The sequence below is a fragment of the Armigeres subalbatus genome, chromosome 2 (genome assembly GCF_024139115.2).
Source record: "Armigeres subalbatus isolate Guangzhou_Male chromosome 2, GZ_Asu_2, whole genome shotgun sequence".
Classification (NCBI taxonomy): domain Eukaryota; kingdom Metazoa; phylum Arthropoda; class Insecta; order Diptera; family Culicidae; genus Armigeres; species Armigeres subalbatus.
In genome coordinates this window covers 156,020,037-156,047,869 of record NC_085140.1, presented here as the reverse complement: position 1 = coordinate 156,047,869, position 27,833 = coordinate 156,020,037, and the positions used below count along the sequence as shown (strand labels likewise).

General features: G+C 37.2%; 1 protein-coding gene across 2 annotated transcripts; it reads right to left on the bottom strand.

The window, feature by feature from the left end:
* Positions 1-372: 372 nt before the first annotated feature.
* On the bottom strand, positions 373-27,423 carry LOC134211056 (tubulin polymerization-promoting protein homolog). Of its 2 annotated transcripts, none has more exons than XM_062687619.1 (4): positions 27,110-27,423; positions 8,202-8,499; positions 1,092-1,277; positions 373-1,021 (listed from the first exon to the last, which is right to left on the bottom strand). In XM_062687619.1, the coding sequence occupies exons 2-4, from the start codon at positions 8,487-8,489 to the stop codon at positions 839-841; spliced, it is 657 nt and encodes a 218-aa protein (XP_062543603.1). In that variant the 5' UTR covers positions 8,490-8,499; positions 27,110-27,423; the 3' UTR covers positions 373-838. The 2 variants fall into 2 exon arrangements, with proteins under 2 accessions (XP_062543603.1, XP_062543602.1); XM_062687618.1 differs by lacking the exon at positions 27,110-27,423 and adding an exon at positions 8,582-8,828.
* Between the last annotated feature and the right edge of the window lie 410 nt (positions 27,424-27,833).

Genomic DNA, 27,833 nt, shown 5'->3' with positions numbered 1-27,833 from the left:
ACATTGCCGCATCGCTGCTTAGTGTTCATTCAGCACTTCCACAGTAATTAACCGCGAAGTTTCTAAGCCAAGTTACCATTTTTGCATGTGTATATCATGAGGCTAACACGATGATATATTTATGCCCAGGGAAGTCGAGACAATGTCCATACCGAAAATTGCCTAGAAAGGCACCGCGAATCGAACCCAGCATGGGTTTGCTTTACAGCCGCGCATCTTACCACTAGGCTAAGGAGGTCCCCATTTTTATGCTGTTTTCAATTCAGAAATATGCCACGAATTGCAAAAGGCGTCATCTGAACAAGCTAAATTTTTTTTATGTGGATTATTGGGACATACATTGTCATTGAATGTCATCGTCTTAAATAAAAATTATATATTACTAGCGTTCATATTATTATTCGCCAATATCATCAGTGGAAAAATACAAATATGTTAAATTTAATCTGTTTTTTATATCGCTAGGATCTTATCCAATGACCTGCTTTAGGTACAAAAAATAATGACTATGTGAGGGAAATTTTACAGTTCTCATAATGCTATAAGTTACTTTGTTATCTATTTTGTCGCTTAGCAAACGTAACAAGACTAGAACAAACTATCGTAGATAAAATTTCAAAAAAAAAATAATGATTTAGAAATAAACATTAACGAATCAATTTTGAACATATTACCCGTTAAATCTTGTCATTTCCATAACTAAAACCTCTCATTACAACTTAAAATTCTCGAAGACTGTAGATAACTTCAATGTTTTACATTATTTTGATTGGTGAAACATTATCATGGGCAATGATTATATTTAGAGAATGGAAGAGTATTCCAAAAGGTACATTGTTTAGTGCGTTTTGTCATATGTGTTTTTATGTGTGTATCCGGTTACATAACCGGAGCCGTCGGGAAGATCTTTTCTACCGGCAATTCCTTTACCCTTTCCGGTATCATCGAACCGTTGCTTGTGCGAACCAGTATATTTCGATGTATCTGTCAGTCTGGCCACGGTGTCAGCCGCTTTTCCAGGCTTGAATGAAAATGAACATTTTAATGGAAAATAAGATGAGAATATCGCAAAACATAAAAACTATACTCACAGTAGCGTTGTGTATACCAGGAGCGCCACAATTGGCCATTTTGCCTTTGATTTCATTCAAATCAACTTTTTTGGTTTTAGCCAGATCATCAAGGAATTTATTGTAGTCCTCGAATGTTAGCTTCATTGATTTTAGCTTTTTAAAGTGGATACCAGTGTCTGTAGTAGTAATTTTCTTATCGATCACCTGCAATACAATATTAGATAGAGAAAATCATGCTCAAATTCATTCTTCCTATGATTAGGGTTTTGTCAATACTTAACACAGCTTAACACTATTAAAATTAAAAGAAGAATTCGTAGCGTAGGATTAATGCTCCTTGAATTAATGACAGCCCCAATGCTTTAAACGATCACATTTGCAAGTTTGGAATCCTCTCAAATTTTAAGCTAAATTGGTTGTAAATTACCTGAGCACATGCTATTTTTGAAGTTAGTATGAAAATTACTAAAATAGTAACTTGTGTGATAATAAATGTTGCCCCATTGCACAGCGGCTAAAATCGTTTTTTGAGCGCGTTAATTTAATAGTACCTTTGGCTTTATTATTCAGTTTAGCGTAATGGTGTTTTCGAGATATTTTATCAGTAAGTTAATGTGCTTCTTGGGAGGTATTCAGCTTACTGATCAATCCTCCTAAAAGTGAAATGAAAAATTTATTTTTTCACTTCACAACATAAAGACATGAAATTTGTAGCAAAAGTTCTCCTGAAAAACATTGTCGACGGCACCAAGTTCGTAATTTCGTTACGTTTGGATTTTTTTACGTTTTATGAAGACAACCATTCAAAATGTGTTTTTCATCATATCATAAACTTAAAAAATAAAAATAAAAAAGTTATAACAGTTTTATTGGATTTATAAGTCATATTTGATTTAATTGCTACTTGACAACGGGCAAATTGTGGCAGTCAGTCTTATACACATAGCATAATAATGAACTTTAAATTAATACCTGAACTGTAGAGTTGTAAGCGAATGAAAGGAATGTTTCATCAAAAACCATTTCCTACTATGCAAGGTAGAAATCAATCACCTATCACAAGGAGTTGATGAACCAATGCACCATGCGTCTCCATATGCCTATACATCGTACATGATCAAAACTTGTTGGCATAAAAATAAATAAATCTCTAAAAGTATTGAAATTACGAACTTGGTGTCCTCGACAAAGTTTTTCAGGAGAACTTTTTCTACAACTCTCGCGAAGACGGGGGGGACTAATCATAAGGCTGAATATCTCCAAAGAAGCGCGTCGACTTATTGATAAAATGTCTCGAAGACACCAATACGCTAAATCACACAATAAAGGTACTATTATAAACGCGCTAAAAACACGATTTTAGCCACTGTGCAGTGATGGATGACATAGAAATTCTCACCTGACCCACTAAATATCAAAACCTTCCACTAGTCAACATCCGCCGGCAGGCAATTCGGCAATACATTGGGGAGGGACTATCAGGGGGGCTCACACCAGACTAACGCACATGTCAGTCAGAAATTCACATTTTATGTGGCAACCTAACGGTATACCTACGGACACTATCGATAGCTCAATATCCTGGCCCCGAGACCAATTTGCAACAGCGACAACTGTCATGGCTATATACTGTGGGCCACCGTCGGTGGCAATTAATTCAAATTTTACAGACAGTTCCGAAAAAATGTCTGAGGTTTTGATCAGAAATAAAAAGAGATAAACACTTACGTACCTGACCCCCAACCCAACCATTTATCCGAGACCGAAGTATACCCCATAGTCTTGTCAATATCTTCGGAACAATGATCATTTTCAAAACACCGACCAATGTCCTAAAAACTAACGAGGCTGGATTAAAAACTATTTAAATTATTATTAATTCAGGTTCGTTACTAAAAACTATTTAAATTATGTGATCGATTGCAGAAAACAGAACCACTGGCGGCGCCATAGTTCTGGTAAAGGTGGGGCACCAGCATTTTTGGCGTAATTGGTCCATTGGCGTCAGTAGTAAGAATTATAATTGGAGACGTTAATCAGTCAAGGGATATATTCATTTTAAAAAATGCCAGGAAGTTTCAAATATAACAGAATTTTATTGCATTTTGTCGTCTATAATCGAAAAGATAACTAGAATTTGTTTTTGAATATTTTTCCAAAAACTTTCAGAGTTCCAAAGAGTTTCATTGTGACATTCAAGAGGTAGAAAATATTTACATATTTTAATCAAAGTAGGCATTAATTTTTTGAAAAATATTGGCCCTCATCGGAATTGTTAAAAACAAACAAACGTCAAACATTTTTCTTACAAATTCTAATTTTGCGGGTTTCATTGTTTTCCAATTATTTTTTTTTGTCCAGAAATGTAAGAATCATTCAACAAAAAGCCCAAACATGAATCAAGCTATGGATAAATTAAGATGGAGGGATCAATTTAAGAGACTAGCGTCGAATAGGTCGCATACAACCATTTTATTTTATTTATTACCAGACTAAGGCCGGAGTGGTCTGTGCAATACATAAAAATCTTCTCTATTCAGCTTGGTCCAAGGCTGCCCTTCGCTAACCACAAAGTCTGCGGAGGGTCCGCAAATCGTCCTCCACCTGATCGATCCACCTTGCCCGCTGTGCAACTCGCCTTCTTGTTCCCGTCCGATCGTTGTCGAGAACCATTTTCACCGGATTACTGTCCGACATTCTGGCTACGTGCCCGGCCCACCGCAGTCTTCCGATTTTCGCGGTTTGAACGATGGATGGTTCTCCCAACAGCTGATGCAACTCTTGGTTCATTCGCCTCCTCCACGTACCGTCTGCCATGTGCACCCCACCATAGATGGTACGCAGCACTTTCCTTTTGAAAACTCCCAGTGCGCGTTGGTCCTCCACGAACATCGTCCAGGTCTCGTGTCCGTAGAGAACTACCGGTCTAATAAGCGTTCTGTATATACTCAGTTTGGTACGGCGGCGAACTCTATTCGATCGGAGCGTTTTGCGGAGTTCAAAGTACGTACGATTTCCTGCCATGATGCGTCTCCGAATTTCTCTGCTGGTATCGTTATCGGCGTGGTGGGTGGCTTACATTGTCCTCTCTTGAGCCTCTTTCTATCATGTACTTCGTCTTCGACGTGTTGATGACTAGTCCAATCAGTTTAGTTTCGCTTTTCAATCTGATGTAGGCTTCCTCCATCCTCTTAAAGTTACGTGCCATGATATCAATGTCGTCGGCGAAACCAAATAACTGGACAGACTTCGTGAAAATCGTACCACTCGTGTCAATTCCTGCCCTTCGTATCACTCCCTCCAAAGCGATTTTTAATAGGGTAAGACGGTATAATATGCCCCTCCTAACGCTTACTTTTCAACGCAATTCATGCAAACTTTGTGTTATTTGGTAGTCCAGGAAGTCACAAATGCATTGCTCGTGAGTAGTCATTTGAAAATATTACAGATAACACGTAATAAAACTTTTTTGAAAACTCGTAAAAAAATGATTTTAAAAAGTGCCTGGGCAATACGCCCCACCTTAACCAAAGACGTTTCATAGCCCTTCATTAGTATTTTATCAATCACATAATAAAAAGGTTACACATTCTTATGTGCTTGACAATAAAAAAGCAACATAAGTCCATTTAAGCAGGTTGGAATTACATTTCAATAGTTTCCATATAATTTGGAAGCAACTGATGCAAGCTCGCCGCGCTTGTGTGCAGTTGGTAAGGGCATACTGTACTGCCTACACTGGGGCGTTTTGATCAGTGAAACATGTTTTTGGAAAACGTTACATTTTTGAAGATGGAAGCAATTTTATATTATATTAACCACTGAGAAAAGTTATTTTGTTGCCCAACTAAGTGTTCCCGTGCAAGTTTTGCGGACAGTAGGCTACCATCGCTCCAGAATGTTCAGCAAACAAACATTAAGAGTTACATCAAAACTGTGACTTTTTGTATTTTGCAAATATTTTCATTATGTAATACAAAAATATTTCCATATTCACATAGGATGATGGTTTTACAAATATTTATAGGTACCAACTGAATTTGACCTTTGGTTAGTTATAGTTTTCTAAAAATCAAAGGGGGGCGTTTTGGCCAGGTGGGGCGCATTATACCGTCTTACCCTAGCAGACACGAAAGACTATCACTTTGCCATAACCCTCTGCGCGTTTCGAAGGGGGAGAATGCCCCTGAAACTCGAACTACGCACATCACCCGATCCATCGTCGCTTTGATCAATCCGTGTCAGTTTATCCGGCAATCCGTGTTCGTGAATTAGCTGCTATAGCTGGTCTCGATCGATTGTATCATATGCGGCTTTGAAGTCGATGAATAGATGATGTGTGGGCACATGTATTCGCGGCATTTCTGCAGTACTTGGCGAATGGCGAACACCTGGTCCGTGGTGGAGTGTTCGCCCATAAAACCGGCTGGTACTGCCCCACGAACTCCCTTACAGTTGGTGTTAGTCAACGGCATACAATTTGGGAGAGTACCTTGTAGGCGGCGTTCAGCAATGCGATTGCGCGGTAGTTGCTACAATCCAGCATAGCGCTTTTTTGAAGATGGGACACACGATACCTTCCATTCACTCTTGCGGCAGAACCTCGTCCTCCCAAACCTTGGTAATTACCCAGTGCAGCGCTCTAGCCAGTACCTCACCACCATGTTTAAACACCTCTCCTGGTAGTTGGTCAACTCCAGGGGCTTTGTTATTTTTCAGCCGGCTGATCTCCTCCTGGATTTCCTGGAGATTCGGAGCCGGAGCCGTTTGTATCGTGCCTCGTTCGCCCTCATGCGGTGTTGCAGCAATCTCGCCCATGCTGCATTCTTCTCCTCAACTAACTGCTCACTTTTGCCGTCATACCAGTCGTTTCTCTAATCCGGGGGCACCGTGCCTAGTGCAGCGGCTGCGGTGCTTCCCATGGCCATGGCGGATCGAATATCTGCAATACTGCAACAAGGTAGTGGTCGGATTCAATATTCGTACTGCGGTAAGTGCGTACGTTCGTGATGTCGGAGAAGAATTTACCGAATACAACCATGCGTGTTTGTTTTATAAAAACATTTCTATCGGTATGCTTATTAACATTCACCACATGCTTTTACAAGAAAAACCAAATAATTCTAAATGATGTTTCAAGTTCAAGTTACAAGAGTTTTCAATTTAATTATAACGTACAAAAGGAAAGTGAGAATTCTAGCTTTCTCTCTTTCCTATTGTACGTAATAATTCAATTCTCAATCTTATCTTAGCAATAGAAGTGGTTCCAACTACAATTCGTAATTAGGTAGCTTCAACTGAATAGTTCAGTGGTGTTAGTTACACTTTCAGTTGAAATGAACTACGTTTGGAAAACTTTCCCATTCTTTTATTGAAAATTGTTGAAACATGCGTGGGTTTAAATTGCAAACACAAAATGTCACGCAATAGATATCTATGATGAAACTAGGTTACCTAAAAAAATATAACAGGTGATTATCACAATTTAAATTAATTTAGAAAATATTCAATGCCTTGTGTTCTTAAAAATAATTTTGAATGGCAAACTTGGAGGAACTTATGCCGCCATTACCACGTGCAAAATACTGGATGGACTGTAATTGCGCCAATTTTCTAGCAAGCAATTCCGGAATCAAAAGCGAGTCGTACTGCTAACCTGAATTCTTCGGATGTTAACAAGAATTACTGGGGAATTAACTTCTGACATGTTTTCGTAAATAACTTAAATATTTCTTCAGGAAAATCCTCCAGGATTTCCCCAAAAAAAATGAAGAATACTTCCAGAAATTCCTATAGAAACCTCTTTCGAAAATTATTCCAGGTATTTCTTCGAATACTATCTGAAATTCCATTCTCTTGGAAATTTCTCAAGTAATTCCTCCGAAATTCCCAGCAAGAATTTCTTCCACATTTTTTAGACAAAATTTTCCTCTTGTGATTTTCCCAGAAAATCCCCCGGAAATTACTTCGCAGATAAATCCAGGAATTCCATTGGAAATTCAAAGTATCTAGGAAAATTTCGAAAATTACTCCGTTGCTTCCTACATGATGGCAGCTTTGGATTCTCGCTCCACCCCGGAGCACCCAGCAGCAACATGACGCAACACCCACAGTTGACAAAAATTCATATGGGACGGCTACGCTGTTATGGACAGCGCAGGTGTTCTTGTGTTATTTTAACAGATGCCACCAGAAGTATGTAGCTTCAAAAACAAAAAACTTGATGTTTTAGAGGAGACGCGGCCTCCAACATACTAGAATAGGGTGGAGTAGAGTAGGTTTCTGGTGTGGCCAATGAAGTTTTTATTTGTATTTCACAGATTCACCAGAAGTTTATTCGTGAGAAATCATGAAGAAAAAGCTGTCGCATGACTTGTTTTGGCCTAGAAACTAAAACGTCCTCTGGTACAGCCTCCCCGGGACATCTGGAGACAACCTAGAGACGCTCACAAGTACTTCAAATATTTTGAAAAATTACTAAAAGGTACAACCGTATTCATGAGGCGCTTTCGAGGATGGAGAGATGCGGCTTCGAAACGTGTATTGTGGCGTCAAATTGTTGATTCAGTGTTATCTGTTTATATGTTAACTAAATAAATAAATAAATAATACAACCGTATTTAAAGCAGGTTTGTAATTATGCAATGTTTGTGAAAAGAGTTCCAAATAAAAGAAAGTTTTCATCGAAATACCCCAAACGTTAAATCGTAGGATTTCCAAAAAAACTGGAATAGTTCCTGATCTAACCAGGGGCCTCATTGCGCATTTTGATTCGACAGTACTTTCCTACGGCAGCTTATATGATTTGCTCGTTTCGAGTCGAGATGCACATGGCCATGTCCAGAATCTGGACATCACTCTAAGTGGAATCGAAACTAGAATACAAACTGAACCTTGTTTCAAAATTTCACACCGTTCGGTTGAAAGCAAACAGCGTTATGATATTTGCATTTTCAAAATTTGCCTTCCGGAAGAATTTGGCCTTGTGGGGGTTAATATCAACATCATTCAGTACTGCTAGAATTATAGCTCTCAATAACAAAAGAAGGTAAATATATGCGTGATAAAGAACGATAAGATAGCAAAACAATTATTACAGAATGATGCACTAACTAACATTGCACTCACCTTGGCCTGTTTCATCCACTTATCACTCTGCGAAAGGGTCAAGTGCTTCCCATCAGATTTGGTGTCTCCAAACTTTGAAAATGCTTTGAATTGCTCTTTGAAGGCGGCCGTTGAAACAGGTGCCACCTTGGGCGTACCATTCTCCTCTTTCTTTGTAGCTCCTGTACAGGCAGCTCCATCGGATGTCGCCGGTTTTGCAGCGTCTTCATTCGATTCCAGTGCCATTTGAGCTACTTCAACAGCAACTTTGTCAACCTGATCAGAACCATTCTGTTTATCGTCGGACATGATGATGGACCTTGAATTAAATGAAACACAGTTTTAGTCTTGTTCAATAATCACGATTAAAATTATAAAATGTTTTTCAAATCATCACTAACCGATGCACTGCGACATGAGAGTACATATTTCGCTTGCTCAGCAATCAACACAAAATTCAGAGCTCAAATAACGCCCCGTGGCGCGATAGTCTATATCGACGTTCGAAAAGATGTTTTACGACAAGTACGTGAGACGAACTTGAAATCTTAGCGCTTAGTCTCTATTGTCAATAAGATCGTCATCACTCAAACATGAGATCATACATAAATATATTCTGTTTGATTTGGCTTATTTCTCCGCGGGTGCTAATTTGAAGTCGATTGGCGGACTTTTGCAAAATACCACAGCAGTAGACTAAGTTCAATGGAGATGCCTGAGTAGACGCAAGCGACACAGAACGCAAACTGATAACAAAATATTCAGTTAGGAAGAAATTTCGCCTAACGAAAAACAAACCTTTATCACCAATGTTGCAACGTCATAAACATATATGGGGTTCCGTAATTAAGCATTATAGGGGGGCAGTCGGCAAACACTAACGCAATAATAACAGCTATTTCTATGATGATGGGAGAAACTGAGTAGAGTAAAATGTCTCACGTTAAGATATTGAGTTTCATTCCATGTTTTAAAGCTAATGAGATATATCTTATAGGTATGTAACTATTGATGCGCGTAACTGAACCGCATCGACATATTGTGTTTTCGTTTATCATGCAATCTGTATACCCTTTGGGACCAATTTATCACGGAAGGAGAGCAAATATGTTCGTAATTAATACAACATAGCGAACGACGGTGACTGCATTCTCCCAGAAAGGTTTTGTTGATGTTTGTTCCTGTGTTATGCATCATTATCAGATGCTTGGAATCGACAGTCCCACCGACCGCCAATAATAATCAGAGCGGACTCTTCTATGTGTTAAAACCAGCAAAAGTCAAAGAAATTTATGTGACCGAGCATATTTTAAGCGAATTTCTTTAAAAAGACCACCACAAAAATAGTTACAATAGTGTAGGCGCCCTCCTTAGCCGTGCGGTAAGGCGCGCCATGCTGAGGGTAGCTGGGTTCGATTCTCGGCGCCGGTCTAGACAATTTTCGGTTTGGAAATTCTCTCGACTTCTCTGGGCATAAAAGAATCATCGTGTTAGCCTCATGATATACGAATGCAAAAATGGTAACTTGGCTTAGGAACCTCACAGTTAATAACTGTAGAAGTGCTTAATGAGCTGCGAGGCTACTCTGTCCCAGTGTGGGGATTTTTTTAAAGGCCTTCCTTCATATTGATTCACGAAATTTACTCCGGTTAATAGAATTCATTACTTATGGCTTATGGGCATGCTTCGGGGGACTCAACTCTTTAGTTAAACAGATAAACCCTGCTTATAGTAAATAGTGTATGACACGACTTTTAACTATTATTCCAACAGAACTTCAGAAAGAAGTCAGTGCCTCACTATGTATGTACCATATTTTAATTATTCTTCTGGTAGCTGACCAACCCTATGGGCTTTGTGTTTCTTTTCGTGTTAAGAAATGTAAAAAATATTACAGCCATTGGAATAGCTGTATTTTTCGGCCATAACAACCATGCTATGCATTCGTGCTGTTCATTTGGAACTTTCAATTCTATCTTTGCAACGGAATGTTATATCCAATCGATTGGATAAAATCTAATAAAATAATCTTGTAAATTATTTACTACAAACTACGATAAAATGTGTCTAAATAAATTACACATTTTACATAACATCACTTCATCGAAACGAATCGAGGTTTTATTTCCATTGAAAAATGAAGTGTCATGATTGAACAAATTAAAGATAACTAAACGATTATTGAAAGCACCAGAAAAAAAACCTATTGATTTCGGGAACGCCTTAATCTCCTCTGAGGTATATGTCTACCTACATTTACCACAGACTAATGTGATGACTGCATCATTATATGGTTTATTCATGAAGCTTATGACTAACAAATTTAGATATTACGCAAGTCAATGATGTGTGGCTATCACCAAATATATTATATTAATATAGTATTAATATAGCATATTTGCTATCACTCAGTCTGAACGGCGTCGGATAAAGTCAAAATTACTTCAGTTATGAATAGAAGCAACGGGGTACGTGTTAATGAGTAATCATTGAGTATAGTAAAAACATACTATATAGGGGAACGGTCCGGCATTTCATCTCATAGCCCCTTTTTCATCCCATCAAAAACAAAGCAATGAAAAAGAAATTGGTTTATTTTTCATTTTTATGATTTTTTCCGCATTGGTCAGGCAAGTTAGCAAAAAGAAGCGACGAGATTGGTGCTGTATTTCTTTGTTTTACGATGAGATGAATATATGTTCAGTGAGATGGAAAACGGGGCAGTTCTCATACTTAGTAAGTTTCAAAGAAGAAAAATATATTTCCCACATATTTCTGCCCTTTTATAAAATTCTCAGTTATACTAACTCATTGTAACGTTTATTGATGAAAGAGAGTTTTTTTAGAATAAAACTATCTTAATATAAATTAAAATTTGTAATTGCTTAAATATCGAGACCACTAAGTCCACTGATTTTATTCATCTGCCTTGACGGAGGCTTGTAATACACGAGGGTTTTGAAAACATTTCTTAAATCTATTGACGAACTAAAATTCACGCAGCTGGTTCGAATACTAGCAACGATATTTCTCGTAACAGATTATGGTAGATTTTAAAATAATGAAATTGTTTCCATTTACAGTCTATACTAGTCTATGCAGTAAAAAAGGCGTATTATTATAACTTTAGATGGCTGTTATCCGATAAAGCTATTCAGACCAACCCGATTGAAACATAGTAACCCAGGTTTTGCATAAAGAGTTTGATCGGCACCTTGAATGTCAATATCATTGTTTTGGTTTCCATATCTCACGTTTGCATGTTGATCACAAGATTTCTAGCGCCATTAGCAACCTAAAACTTATGCATCAACGGTTTATGCTGAGAATGTAACCCCAGCTGACAATATCTAACTTTATTTTATGATATCAGAATGTTAAACACCTCGAAAGTATTTTAAAAATAAAACACTTTTTTAAAACTCAATGACCTGTGAATAAGACGTATATTGCTCAAAAATGCTATCTGACCAAGTATCTGACTCTTGTTGTATGTTGTATGAGCCATATTCCAGTAGAAATTGATGGCGCAGTGGAAGTGGAATATATACAGAAGTAGAAAAAAATGAATAAAATAAAAACACCCCCGAAAAAAAAAAGAAATTGCCAATAAAAAATCATGGTATGAGCAATAAATAAATATAAAATTTCCACAAATAATGCAAAATTTCCATAATAAACATTTGAGAATTTCCAAAAAAAAAACAAAAATTGCACTTTCAAAAGGAAAAATTGTTACCATAAAAAAAAATTCCAAAAAGAAATCAAAATGTTCTATGGAAAAATATAAAAAAAAACAAAAATAAATCAATATTAGCAATTAAAAATTACAAAATTTCCAACAAAATAATTTTTTTTCCTCGTAAAATATAAAAACTTTCCACGAAAAAACTATAAAGGGCAATAAAAATATGAAAATTTTCATAAAGAAATAATAAAAGCAATATAACTTAGCATTCTTCTATAAATGATCCCTTTATTAAATGTTGAAAGTTCATGGAAAATGTTATCAATTTTTATTGCTTTTTTGTATTTTTTAGGGTTTTATTGCTTTTACTGATTGTATTGTGTAAATTTTGTATTGTTTGTGGAAGTTTTTTATATTTATTTATTGCTCATACCCTGATTTCTTAATTGGCAATTTCCCATATTTAAAAAAAAAATCTAACTCTCCATGGAAATTTAATTTTGCTGCCGAGAAAAATCGACCGGGTCACAAGGTCACTAGAGATGGTCGGGTTTCACATTTTGTCAACCCGAACCCGATTTATAAATTCTTTTCAAACCCGGACCTGACCCGAACCCGGAATGAAAAATCTTATCAAACCCGAACCCGACCCGTACCCGACAATTTTTGCAGTCCTAAAGCCCCAGAGGTCGATCGTATATCAGCCGAGACTGACCCCATGACATCCGCTCAACTTCTGCATTGTTTGTTCCGTAATATCTGGGACACCGCACCTTTCCCGGTCAGCTGGATGCAAGGAATCTTATAGTGAAGGTACCCAGAAAGGGCGACCTGACTGTAAGCGATAACTGGCGAGGCATTATGTTGCTGTGCACCGTTCACAAAGTTCTATGCAAAGTTATCCTTGCCCGGATTCAGGAGAAGATTGGTGCGACTCTTCGGCGACAGGAGGCCGAATTCTGTGCCGGAAGATCCTGTGTTGACCATACTGTCATCTCATCCTGTCCCTCTCATTCTGGAGCAGGTCAACGAATTCCAAGAGTCCCTTTACTTGGTTTTCATTGACTACGAAAACAAATTTTGACTGTCTCAATCACGAGAATATGTGGGGCGCCCTGAGACGCAAGGAGGTTCCTGAGAAAATCATCGGCCTTATCGAGGCACAGTACAAGGGTTTCTCGTGTAGAGTGCTGCACATATCACCGTTATTGTTCATCATCGTGGCCTTACAACTGGATCACAACCAACGAGCACCATCGTCGTCTACAGAGGCGGATAGCAACAGAAATTCGGATCCGGAGGTGTAAGAACTCATAAGTAAGTAAGTAAGAGAAAGATAGGCCAATCTATCAGAGGTCCCGAGCGACTTTTTTTCTCTCTCTAAAACGTAACTGTTTAGTTGGAAAACCATCGATTATTTACCACGTCTCTATTAAATGAGAATCCTTGATTTTTTTCTTCTAACTATCGGGTAAAAACTAAGGGCGAATCGATTATTGTCAAGTTATATTCTAAATTACTTGTTTATTGGAGCTCAAGCGTTGAAGAGTATAACGCAGCCGTACTCGATATATTTATGTCATCCTCTGCAAACAGCTAAGAAAGGCTTGGCTGGAGATTATGCTCTTTCTTATGATTATCGTAATCTTATGCACATATGTGAGCTGCAAAATGGTGGGTTGACGTCAAAGAAGGAGCGCCCAACAGAGCTCTGGTCCCCACAAGTTCTTATCTCACGCTGCCACGGGTCGTCCGATGACAAAATACCGCCAGCTAAGGGTTGTGTACTTAGCTGGTAGTGCAGCCTGGGCACTTCTGACATCAGCTAGAGTGAGAAGGTACGTCTCGAGCGTCTGTTCACCGGGAGGTGCGGCACAAACAGCGTCTTTCTGGTACCCAGCGGCTGAGAAATGAAATGCTGTACCGCGTCAGCTATACCTAAGGTGGCAGTCCCACCAGTACGATGTAGGTAACGCGACCCCGGTAAGGTAGCTTACTGAAGACTCTCAAATACCACGAAAAATGGAGATAGAAGAAAAAGAGAACGTTTTTTTGGCAACCAAAATAAGGACTATGATTGGAAACTCGGTACCTGGAATGTCAGGAACCTAAATGAACCTGGACGAGTGAGCCTTCTGGCTCGCGAACTGCAAAAGGTTGGAGTGAACGTGGCCGCTATTCAAGAAGTCCGCTGGCCCAGATCCGGAGAACGTGAATTTCGAGCCGTGGACCCCACGATCAACACTACATTCAAGTATAACATCTATCACAGCGGCGGCGAAAAAGCAGAGCATGAAGTTGGTTTCGTAGGGATGGGCAAGCAGATGAAGCGAGTGATGCGGTGGAAACCCATTAGCGAACGAATCTGTATGTTGACAATACGGGGCAAATTCTTCAATTACAGCCTAATCAATGCTTACGCACCGACAAACGATAAATCCGACGACGTGAAGGACACGTTTTATGAATGTCTTGATACAGCCTATGGAGAGTAGGGAGAGCCTTCACTCCGCTACCAATGACAACGGCCTACGGAAGTAAATTTCGCTGCTGCCAGAGGGGTGGCCATCAGTAGCACCTACTTTTCACGAAAGAACATCCGAAAGCATACCTGGAGACACCCAAACGGTGAAACTTGCAACCAGATAGACCATGTTCTGGTGGATGGGCGCCATTTCTCGGATGTTATCGACTCTGATCATTACCTCGTTGTCAGTAAAATTCGATCACGGTTGTCAACTGTATCGAACGAAAAATCACAGCAAATGTTGCGTTACAATATCCAGCGATTGTCGGCGGAAGGAGTATCGACTGAGTACCGCCAGAAGCTCGACGAACGGATAAGTGCAATCAACGTTAGCGACAACATCAACGATCTATGGGAGTCGATCCATGGAGCGGTGTGGAGTGTCAGAGAGTGACAGACGAGAACAACGTTGCCAGAAGCCGGATGTTAGTGTCGGGTACCCAATCGAATAGCGATCGGTACAAGGAAGCAAGAACAGCCGAAAAACGAACCCACCGCAGGAAGAAAAAAAGAGTACGAAGAACAAGTTATTAGTGAGGCACAGGAAAAAATTGAGAAGAACGATATGCGGAGGTTTTATGAGTCTGTCAATGCAACGACCAACAAGAGAATTTTCTGACAGATAAAACCGAAGGGGCTGGCAGGTGAAAGCAACACTTCGAGACTTTGTTGAATAGTGGAAGTGACGGTGCATCGGTGAACAGAATAAATATTAGCGACAATGGACAAGCTGTGGAGTCACCTATGTAGTATTCATAGTTAATGTTATTTTGGGTAAACAAAAAAAATGTAATATATTAAATTGAGGTGATTGTATAGTTTCAGATACAGACTCATTTAATAAAAAATATATGTTTCGTAAGCCCCAATGTTCCCTAAAATATCTTCTTGAGTATGAGTGACATCGTAGCATGCGGCGTTGATTGCTCGTTCGACAGGAGTTTTTCCTTCAGTTTGTTGACTATTTTAGAGACGGAATGTCGCACCGCTATTCAATGGCGGATTCGTCCAACCATTTCGGCTGGGATACGACAACCTGCACTAGATGAGGTTAAAAAAGCTTTTAAAGAGCTGAAAAACAATAAGGCTGCGGGGAAGGACCAGCTTCTGGCTGAACTTCTCAAACATTGCAGTGAGCAGCTCTGCACCATATTTTGTCGAAAATATGGGAAGACGAGGAAATGCCTGCTAGCTGGTTGGACGGCCTCATTTGCCCTCTCTTTAAGAAAGGGCACAGACTGGAGTGAGCCAATTACCGAGGAATAACCCTCCTTAATTCGGCGTACAAAATTATGTCCCGTATTCTGTTCAACAGATTGAGACCGCTTGAAGAGCCCTTCGTCGGCGAATACCAAGCAGGTTTTCATGAGGACCGATCAACGACGGATCAAATGTTTACCCTGAGACAAATCCTTGATCAATTCCGGGAGTACAACTTGCAGACACATCATCTGTTTATTGATTTCAAGGCGGCGTACGATTCAGTGAAACGGGATGAATTATGGCAAATTATGCTTGAACATGGTTTTCCGACGAAACTGATACGGCTGATTCGCATAACGTTGGACGGATCGAATGTAAGGGTGTAAGGGTTGTGAATGAAATATCGACGTCATTTGCTACCTTAAGCGCATTTTACACCTCCCGTGAACGTGAACGTGAACAAACTGTTTTTCGATAATAACTTCTTGATACATACTCAAATCGTGAGGGAATCATGTTCAAATGAAAGGCAGATGCTGCATTTAGTAGTGAGATGCATAAAAACATAAAAAACATCAATAATATCAGATTTATGAGCATTCCACGGTCATGCCTGTGAAATCATCGTGAAATCGTATCTGCGGTGAACTCATCGCAAGTGTAAACGCGACGGTGAACATGAACGTGGAGCTGTGGTGAATTCAAAAATACAAGGAGAATAGGTTGATTTGGATTGGGAGTTCACACCGACCGAGAGTGTTTACTGTTCTCGTTGAATCGGTTTCGGTGGGTTCCTGCTTTGTGTGTCGCTGTCGCTCAATTTAATACTCGTATCGGTTTGGTCGGAAGGAAACTAACTCAGTAGTTTCTCATAAATGAATTGTGTTTCTTTTTTATTATGTGGTAATATTATTTTTTTCTTTATAAATATTTTTTTTAATACTTCAATCATTCGTATATTCAATCGAAAAATTTATATTTTCATAGATAGATTACTTCATTCATAAAAAAAATTGATTCATTCTTCTTCTTCTTCTTCCTCTTCAATGGCTCTATATTACCACTGAATCTTGGCCTGCTTCTTTATTCAATATTCCATTAACATTTCCACAGTTATTATTTGATGTTTCTATTCCGTATCCGTCCATTGCATGGATATGTGTCTTATGTTGCAAGTACAAAAATACGCTATTCCCAGTGAGTCGAGATTGCCGAAAACCCGAAAAAAATCTTTTAGACCGCAACGAAAATCGAGAATACTCCGCCTTTGCTGGCAAGGCTAACTACAGTCGCCTCTCTACATCTCGATATTGAAGGGACCATCGAGATAGGGAGAGATCGAGGAATGGAAGGAAAATTGAAATGGGCACTAGATCCGAAAAAGCTCGTTGCTATGAAAAACAACAACAAAACAAATGTCGTTTCCTGTTGTTAATGCGTTTGTTGTTGTCCAAATATGGTCTAGTAGCCTAAAAATCTGACCATATCGATATAAGGAGAGTGAATCCTGAACAAAATATGATCAGAATCCATCGAGATAGAGAGATATCGAGATAGGGAGGTTATCGAGATGTAGAGAGCCCAAATGTATGTAGATTGAAGGGACTGAGGAAACCATCGACATAGGGAGAGATATCGAGATATAGAACATCGAGATGTGGAGAGTCGACTGTAGAAACCATTGTATTTATTCATAATTTTATTTTTTTTATTTTATGATTTGTATTTGATGTAATAGTTAATTTATGTACAAAAGAAATACGACTGAAAGATTTGGTTTTTTATTGGTGTTTTATTTTTATTAAATTATATTAATTTATACGGGTCTCCAGTTAGCCTTGCGAGCAAAGGCGTAGGATTCCCAACATAAATTCCAACGAGTTTTCATATTTTTTCTATATTTTATCTTTAAGAAATTTCTCTAAAATTGTGTTCATCTCTGCACTGTGAATCCATAGAGGTGCACTAAATATGACAATAGTTAGAAATTTAAGGGATTTAGGGGTCAAATAGGCATCAAAGTGCGTTTTTTTTATTTTTTCATGTATTCTGTAAAAATAAATAATATTTACAGATAATTGTTGATATTATTTTCCAAAAATGTTGTACAGACATTGATAAATGTTTGTGAAACAATAACTAATAAAGTAAATCATTTCGCAAATGTTTTGTTTTGTGATTTATTGGATAAAATACGATTTTTAAATACTTCTTGATAGAGCCGATGTCGAACATTTCCAAACCATACCCGATCGCACAACTAGACAAGAGTTATCATATTATTTGAGAGTCGATGTGACAATAGACAGGATGAGATCGGAAATATTCTTTTCTCATGCCTTTTCGCCCAAATTCCTCTATGCAATTATATAGCTCAATAATTTGTCAATTATATTATATGCGCTTTGATGATTATTTTACCCCAAAAACACTTTAATTTTCAACTTTTGCCAACAAAATATGTATAGTGCTTTTTGAGGATCCACAATGAAGAGGAAAACACAGTTTTAGTACTATATTTTAAAGATAAAAGGACGAAAAATATGAAAAAATTGATTTATGGGACATTGGAGTAAAACGTGCTCAATAACTACATACAGTAGTATCCCGCGTCTATAAAAAATCACTCACCGAATTTCTTTGAAAATTTTCTTTTGAATAAGCTCTCATTCTCCTCTGTCGTCCGTGAAAAAAGTTATCCTATTTTGTAAAAAAAATATATTTATTGAGCTTTTAGACTTGTATGACCCCAAAGTCCCCTATAATTCAATACATTCAATGAAATATATAATTATTTGTTATTTTCATTATATCATTGGAAAATATCATTTAAATTAATAGTATTTTCAGTTTCGCTGGTAACAAATCGCGTCGATCACTTTTTATGCACCTTTAAAATCGTCGCCAATATCTTTATTTTAAATCTGTGTTAATGCAAAGCCAAATCATTAAAACATGCAAAAAAAAGTACTCAACTTCTGGAAATAATCTGTTTATTGAAATCAAACAATTTTGTTCGTAGTTGATCTGACAGATCTGAAGGCCATGTTTGCTGGCGACAATTTGCTTTGCGACGATTTCAAATTGACGCGGCCGGAAAATTCAAATAAAATGCATTTTGACGCTTATTAAACACCAAAATCCCTGACATTTTCAACTTTTTCCAGCAAAATATATGTAGTGCCCTTCTGTCGATCCACAGTGAAGAAATAAACACAATTTTAGAGCAATGTCCTAAAGATAAAATGACAAAAAATATGTAAACTCGTGATGTATGGGACATTGGGGCAAAACGAGCCTCATAACTACATACAGAAGTGTTCCACGTCCTTGATTCTTAAATTCTTAGGAAAATTTCTTTTTGAATAAGCCCTTAATCTCTTCTGTAAGTTTTCGGTAAAGAAAGTTATTATTTTTTCCTCTTTTGAAAGCGGATTACCTAATGTGCAATGAAAGAAAAAATATCATTTTTTTGTGTATTTTTTACAACACCATCATTATTGTTCATTAATTATAATTAGTTCATTTGCTTATTTATTAAGTCACTGATCTACTAGGTTTCAAAATAAATTTATTGATTCATAAAAGCATAACTTTTCCATATACTTATTCCATTACAAATCATGTAAATATTGGACAGTTATGCTTGCAGCGGCAGTTTAGTAATTTATTAATTATTAATTGATTAATTTATCATTTTTTTTTATTCATCAATTTTTTAATTTATCATTTCATTGATTTATAAATCTATGAATTTGTTTATTTATCAATTTGGTATTTTAATAATTTATTAACATACCTTTAAAAACTTATTATGAAATATTTTTTATTATTTTACTATTTTATTTTTGATTATTTCATTATATTTTTTTTTTTATTCGATAATTTATAAATTCATTCATTTCTGAATTTATTAATCTAAAAAATTATCCATTTATTAGGTTTTCAAATCAACAATTTTGTAATTTAATCGATTGTTCATTTTTTTAATTTATCAACCCATTAATTTGAAGTCATTTATTTATTTATTTATTCTTTTGTTTATTCAAAGTCTTAGCTATATTAGTTATAAATGCTTGGCATACTTTTTCTGCTTTGCTACTACTGAATCATTTGATATGCTTCCGATATGCTTGTGCATCGTCTCTGTCGTTCACGGTGAACAGATTTTCAGAAAGCTTTTGCCATTCGAACGTGAACGAGCTCCGTGGAATTTTTTTACCTGATTTACCAGAGAAAGCTTCTCTCCTCTCTAATATATACACCATATACGCCATATATCCACCACAGCAATACAGGGAGAATGAAGAATCTAACAAGATATGTAGATTGCCTCTCTGTCGTTTTCATCCTGCCTGTCTGTCTGCCCTCGTTTTTTTGGTACACACATGCTCGTATGCTCTTTGCGTTATGACCATCCACGAGGTACAGATATTGATATTAAGGTGAACTACGACAGAGTCCAAAAATGACCAGTCCGCATCTTTTCGGTCGCACAAATGTAAATTTTTAGGCGGTTAGCACATCTGGAAACCATTTTTTTCGTGTATGCTGCAAGTGAGCAAAGGTAAAAAACTACTTTTCGCTTTTGTTTGTCGTTTACTTTTCGAGTTATGTGCCCCTGAAAGCACTATGTAGTTTTTAAATTGTATTCCAACGCGAATCACCTTAATTATCATTCAGAATGTTTGTGATTAGGTATACATATATTAGTTTATTCAATAAAGTTGTTTATTTGAAACAGTTTATGTGAGTAATTTACATAATTTGGATAATGACTATCAAAAAAATCTTAGCACAGCAAAAATTATTGAATACATATTAAATAATACAAATACTTTCAAAAGTAAACACAACAATTAAATACGGTACGGATATACGATACGCGATCAATTGAATTTAATACGCGAAAACTTGAGCAAAAATTGGGTTTTTTTATTGGCGAACTGGTCAAATATTCAAACAGTAATTAACACTATTCGAACAAATGAATAATAAATTTAAAAAAAAAATGAGATGAAGAAAAGTATTAAACAAAGGTAAGCCAAAATAGAAAGTCAAAAATGATATCTAGCAAAAGTAAAAAAAAAAAATTAAAAAACTCCTCATCAAACTAAACTTGTTACTACATGTCGAAATCAATCGTTCAAATGGGATAGAAGTCACTAGATAGAAAATTAGAAGAAATTACTTCTCTTTTCGTAAATTCGTATTTTCTTAACTATAATTGCATAATTGAACATTATTGTAATAATGTGTGGAACAGAATGTATCATGTGAATTACATGCTTCGTAGGTAGTTTTGCCAGAACTCCTTTGATGCGAACCAATCGAAAGATAATATTTGGATTCAGGTCAGTTGATCACCGGAACTTGTTAATTCAGCTTTGAACGGTGCAAAATGTATACATTTGGTAGCACAGTTGAAAATTTGCCATTCAGAAATCATTAAGTACATGTACCTACTGGCTTTTCATAACAAAATTCCCGAACATTTAAACGAAAAGATGATTAAAATTAATCAACTTGATCAATATCGTTCCGTAGATTACCCACTCAAAAAATTCATATACATATATGCGACAATATGTTTCATTTTTATTTTCTTCGTTTACTACTGCACACTTACTTGCTGCCTGCATTCGTGGGCAATAATTCAACACTTCCAACTAGACTCGATTGTCCACGACGATGTTCACTGTGAAATTATCGCTCTTTCTCACCTCTTGTTCATGTTCATGTTCACGGGAGGTGTACAGAGGGCTTTAGATGGATTAAAGCAGGGTGATGCACTCTCGAATCTACTGCTCAATATAGCGCTCGAGGGAGCGATTAGGAGAGCTGGTGTGCAAATAAGCGGTACCATTATCATAAGGTCGCATATGCTCCTGGGATTTGCGGACGATATCGATATTATCGGGATTGATCACCGTGCCGTGGAAGAGGCTTTTGTGCCTTTTAAGAGGGAGACAGAGAGGATTGGACTCACGATCAATACCATGATTATTAGTGGTGATGGTAGCGAAATGGTGCTGGATGATGAAAAATTTGGTTAGAAGAATTTGTGTATCTTGGCACATTAGTGGTGTGCGATAATGAGGTTACCCGCGAGGTGAAAAGGCGTATTGCAGCTGCAAATAGGGCTGGATATTATTCAGCTTATACAACACGGCAGACTACGGTGGGCTGGTCACGTTGTTCGTATGCCAGAAGAACGTTAAGCGAAGATAATATTTAATAGAGAACCCGGAAGTGGTCGGAGACTTCGTGGAAGGCCGCGTACACGATGGCTTTTTGCAGTTGAAAAGGACCTGAGGGCGCTCAATGTTCATGGCGACTGGAAGCTATTGGCCCAGGATCGAGTCCAGTGGAGAAGGATACTCCATTCGGCGTAGGTTCATCGAAGAGCTGTAGCCCATCAAGTATCAAGTAAGTATGCACATATGTATACACTCAATTTCTTTTCCGACAAATGCCAAAAATGAAACTTTTTATGTGAATGAATAAGTTGAACTGGCGTCGCAAAATCATTCAGAACGATTGATCATGTTTCACAATAAATTACTATAGTAATATAAGGGCCTTCCTTAGCCATGCAGTGAGATGTGCGTCTACAAAGCAACACCATGCTGAAGGTGCCTGGAAATGGCTAACTAATGGTATACATTAAAATTCAGTAAAAATGGCCCTGCGTATGAAAATCTTAAAAAAATCATATCGCTGCGATGCGTAGTTAATGAGAACGAGTGATTCAACCCAACAAGCAAAGTCATTCTACTTCACATTGGCGTAACTCTGCGGCCTAATTCCGCCGAACGGGCTATCCGTTGGTTTGATCGCTTGTGTCCTGTCTTATCGAGTGTTTAACTCCGTTCGTTGTCCAACGAGGGGCAAAGTCATGGCCTGCTATTCACTAGTCAATGTGGGCAACCGAATACGGATGATATTTGCATATACGTCAACAATGCACGCTGGAAGTGGATTGCCCATTTTCTAATATACCTCACCCTCACATTCCCCTTCTTCTCTCACTAAAAAGAAAAAAAACATTGACTTGGGATTTTCAGAAAACAACTATTTACATCGCTTTTTTTTAATTACTGTGAAAGCTAATCCAATCCAGTATCCAATATCCGTACTCAGTTTCTATATTCATAATCATCCCAATTCAAATTTGAATTCAAATATTTCAATCCTACTTGTAATACGATTTTCCAAACCGATACTCAAATCCAATGTAAGGACCCGAAATGTAAAGCCAATATCCCTATTTCATTAACAAAGTTTTAATCCCAAACCCACATTGGAACGTTGTCATAATGGAATACGAAAATCAAACATTCATATAAAATATTCAGGATTTTTCTTCGATCTTTTCATCTTCAATGGGTCTGAATTGCAACTGGTTCTTGATCTACTATTTACGTGTTCTATAGTATTTCCACAGTAAAGTTTTATTTATGCCTGCCATTGCATTATTATGTATTATTGTATCAGTAATTATTATTTTATGTTCATATCTAATTTTCACAACTAATATTCTAATCCAAGTCCATCTTTCAAATATAATCTCTAGCTTATAACCAAAAGCTGATTCTAATGTAATATTAATTTCAATTATTTTTTTTATTTCATCATACATACAAATCCACATACAAATACGCAAATGCATATTTACTAAACAAATTATTCCAGCCTTTTATCTGTGCCTTCTGAACTGTCAACTATTTCATGCTCATGATCCTTATAACTTATTTCGGCGCTCATCTAGAGCGCCTTCGACGTCACAAGCCAAAACCGATGAGTAAATCATTCAATCCGCTCTTCCACATCACACATCACAAGTCGAAAACCGATGAGCAAATCTTTCAACTCGACGCCCTTCAGAGCGTCTTCGACACCGCAAGTCAAAACCGACGACTAAATTAATTTTTTTTTTACTAATTTTATTTGCTAATTATCTAATACATGCATTCATTTATCAGATAAAGTAGGTGTTCCGTGTTTTCTTAACACTATCATCCTTATTTGCTATGTCACATTTTTAGTTATTATTAATATATTGCCTCTGGCAGTTAGGATTTTTTTTCTCTGGTTTAATTGAGCCATGTAGAAATTACAATATTTTAACTTAAACAAAACTTAACCTAATTTATACTAATACTAAGGACACACCTGTGGTACTTGTACCATGGTACAAGAGGACAAGAAAATTATTCCAAGACTATCTTTGATGAAGACAATAATTGGCATGGTACTCATTTCAAGATTCTTGTACCATTATTAATTATTATAACGATTATAACGATTTTTGTCTAAAATTGGAAATTATTTTGTTGGACATGTATTGCAATGTCTCAATATTAGAAATTCTATGAAGTTCATTGGTACTATTTACCACGGAGGCAACTACAGAATCATTTTCAAAATTTTATTTTGAATCCTCTGAAATAGGGGAACAGACGGCTTTGGCAGGTTTTGTTCTATAAAGTCTCTTTAATAAAGACACAAAAAAAAAAAAAAGGTTTTGTTCTATTATTGGCAGGGGGGTTTTTGTCGACCGAATTTTATGAAATTTGGCCACAATATTCTTTGATATGCAAAGAATGTTTAGGCCAAGTTTGAGCAAAATCAGTCATAAAAAACCCCCCTGCCAATAATAGAATAAAACCTGCCAAAGCCGTCATTTCCCCTACCTTCTTTCTAGCATTGCAGAAACTATTCCATATTGGCACAGCATGCAACATGTCTGGTTTAAAAAATTGTTTGTAAATCAAAAGTTAGTTCTTAAGACAAAGTTTTGATTTTCTGTTTATAAGTGGATATAGACACTTAATATATTAATATATCCACCACTTAATTGTACCTTGACAGATACGTATTTCGACCTCAACAGTAGGATCGTCTTCAGTGTCTCGTACTTGACTCGACTCGACTTGACTAAGTCGTATACGTATCTGTCAAGGTACAATTAAGTGGTGGAATTAAATGGGATTGTACAAACTCGTCTTATAAAGCCTGTTCCACGTTAAATTTCGGACACTGAGACAATGTCCAATTGATTTGTAGCCATTTCATCACTTTGACAAGAATGAAAATATGCTCAAAGAATCACATAAAATGGAGAGATTCAGCTGTCATGTAAATTAATCTTCTCAGTGGTTTGTGAAAATTTTAAAAAATAGCATTGGATGATGGGTGTCCGAAATTTAACGTGGACAGGCTTTAACAAGTGAAAACATTCCACTAAAAAGCTCAAAATAATTTTCTTAGCCTCCAATGTGGTTTTTAAAAGTTTATTTTTAATATAGCAGAAGTCCTAAATATTTTGCTTCGCTAGACCAATTAATTGGAACCCCATTCATAGTGACAATATGTCTGCTAGAAGGTTTCAAATAAGAAGCTCTCGGCTTATGTGGGAAAATTATAAGCTGAGTTTTGGAAGCATTCGGGGAAATTTTCCATTTTTGCCAATAAGTGAAGAAAATATCCAAACTTTTTTGCAATCTACTACAAATGACACGAAAGCTTCGCCATTTGGCTGAGATGCCCGTGTGACCTGCAAACAATGCTTTTTGACACCCTGGTGGTAAATCAGGTAAGTCAGAAGTAAATAACCTATGGACAAATCATTCAATCCGATGCTCTTCCAGCAACTCATTCATTGCGACGTTTTCCCAGAGCGTCTTCGACATCACAAGTCGAAACCGATGAGCAAATCATTTATTCCGGTGCTCTTCCCTTCGACAACAATAGTCGAAACCGAGGAATAAATAGTGTAATGATTCTGTGCAGTGCTGAAATTAAAGTCGATTGCTCAGCATAAGTGAGCAAATGATCAACATATGTTTCACACTTATGTGCGTTATGGTTGTCTCAGCTCGTGCTTTTAGAAAATAACTGTAAAACAGCACATGGTCTGGTTGGCTGAATAAAGCACCTGATCTGGTAAGCCATCTTGGGCTAATTTGTGGCTTTGTTGTATAATCACCTTAATTTTACTCAACATGAACACAAAGTTGTAAGGAGATAAGGTTCTATACCAACTTTGGTCAATCTCTATCCCACTTAATTTGAAATATGATACACCAGTTCTGGTTAATCACGGTATAGCAATCTGAGGATATTGACATGTTCAGTCAGTCCAAGCTCATTCGCGAATTGGGGCATTTTGATAAGCGACAATGCTATCAACTTTCTGCATCGAACAAAGAATAATTTTACCCGCGAGCCTCTACTATGAAATTTGTATTGTGCCTTGCAACAAAATGGCAATTTTCGTGATCATAGATGTGAAAAATTTATGCACATTACAATTAGTACGTGCTATCAAAGCATTCATCGCCACAATCTACCACGTACCACGTGAATTTTCAAAAATATCAAAGTAGCTTTTTTTCTGGCGGTATGTTTTTCTTAGGCGACTATCTGGCGCTCATTTTCTGTTGCGATTAAAAATAAGCGGAGAAGTAGATTTTTTATGAGCGGTACAGTAAATTCCATCAGCAAAACTTGCAAAACTTTATGTCCACTTGCCACATAGTTTTTGATAGTAGGATGGTCTATGATTTGCTATTAAGAAAACATATATGACCATCAACAGTATTTGCTTCCTTTTTTAGTAGGAACCTTGCTATATTAGTCGTACTCGCAAACAAACGATTAGGGATGTATGTTTCCTTTTTTTTTCGTGTTATAAGGAAAGCAAACAGTAAAATAAAAAAATATTTTGGGTTATTTAATTATTTAAATATTAGTTATCATGGAAAATGTCAATAACTCTTTGTAAATTAACTAAAACTAATCAACATTTAACGCCTTTGATTTGGTTCACCGTTTAATGATGCTCATGCTTTATCTGCAGGAAGGATATCAACAGCAAAGGAACTTTGATTGAGCATGGAGCCCGTTGGTAAACAAAGCAAGGCGCAAAAATGAGGTCGAGACTTTGCGAAGTAGTAACACACCCTTTTTGTAGGGGGGTAAGAACCAAATGCACATTTGGCTGGTGGTGAGCCTTAGCTAACAAAATTAAGTGCGCTATTAGTGTGGCACACGATTGCATACTGCGTGACAAAGAGTCGTGAAAATTACACAAATCACTTTCCCTGAGCATACCTTCGTTATGTATAGAACAGAACCACGCTCGGGCTGTTATGGCATTTTTGCTGACCTGTGGTCTGTTTAGTCAACATATATCATGGAACGTGTTATGCTTTGGAATGGGGGAGACAGCATAATAAATTTCCCCTCCGGAATGGTCGGAATGCGCATGAACTATTATTGATCTTCACACATTGGAGAATAATCATCATCTTTGTCATCTTCATTTCCATGGATGACGCTGTTTTTCTAAGATTTCATCTCATAAGATAAACTGTGTTTCAGAATGTTATCAAATGATTTATGAGTAATTTATTTTCACTGGTTTCGTACTGATATCGTTATACACAATTCGAAAAGATTTTTTTCCTTGGTATAGCTTTTCATTAGCCGTAAATAGAACATTACCTCAGTTGCACTTTTGTGGTCAATTATATGAAGAACCAATCCGTTTTAATATGATTACTGTCTGTCCGCGTACAAGTTAACCTTTCGGGCTCGGCTGTGGGGGAAATGTGTTCCTAGATTCGACGATATCGTTCAACTCGATACTCGTCAATTCTGATAGTAAACTCGCGGGATGAGATCAGCACCACACTATGGTCCCCACTGGGCGGCAAGCTATATTTGAATAGCTATACACAACGGAAGGGTGCTTGGAAAATGTCGCGCGCGCACTGGAACTCGCCTCAAATCGTACTGAATGGGGATGTAGAAGCAAATGTTTGCCGTACCTAGGCTTACTGTGGGGACTGTGTTACTGGTATAGCTAGATATTAGTCACACTACAGATATAGACGCAATGAAAACTCAAGCATCAGGGGAAAAAATAATCGTTTTTTTTAAAGCTTTAAATCTTCGTATTAGGTCATAGGTAGCGAAGCTAGCAAATCCAAATTGTATTTTAGTGAATGTTACAGACGTATGTATTAGCGAAAAAACTTATGTGCCTACAATACTATATCAAGTTGAGTAAATCCGCAAAACATAATTAAATCGATTCAATTTTGTCATATGTTTAAAACTATTGTAAACATAATGAATTAATTTACATAATCGATAATGACGACCAATGGGTGTGCTAAAGTGTATCCATCACTGTACGGCTTGTCACTTCCGGAGTTTGCATCCG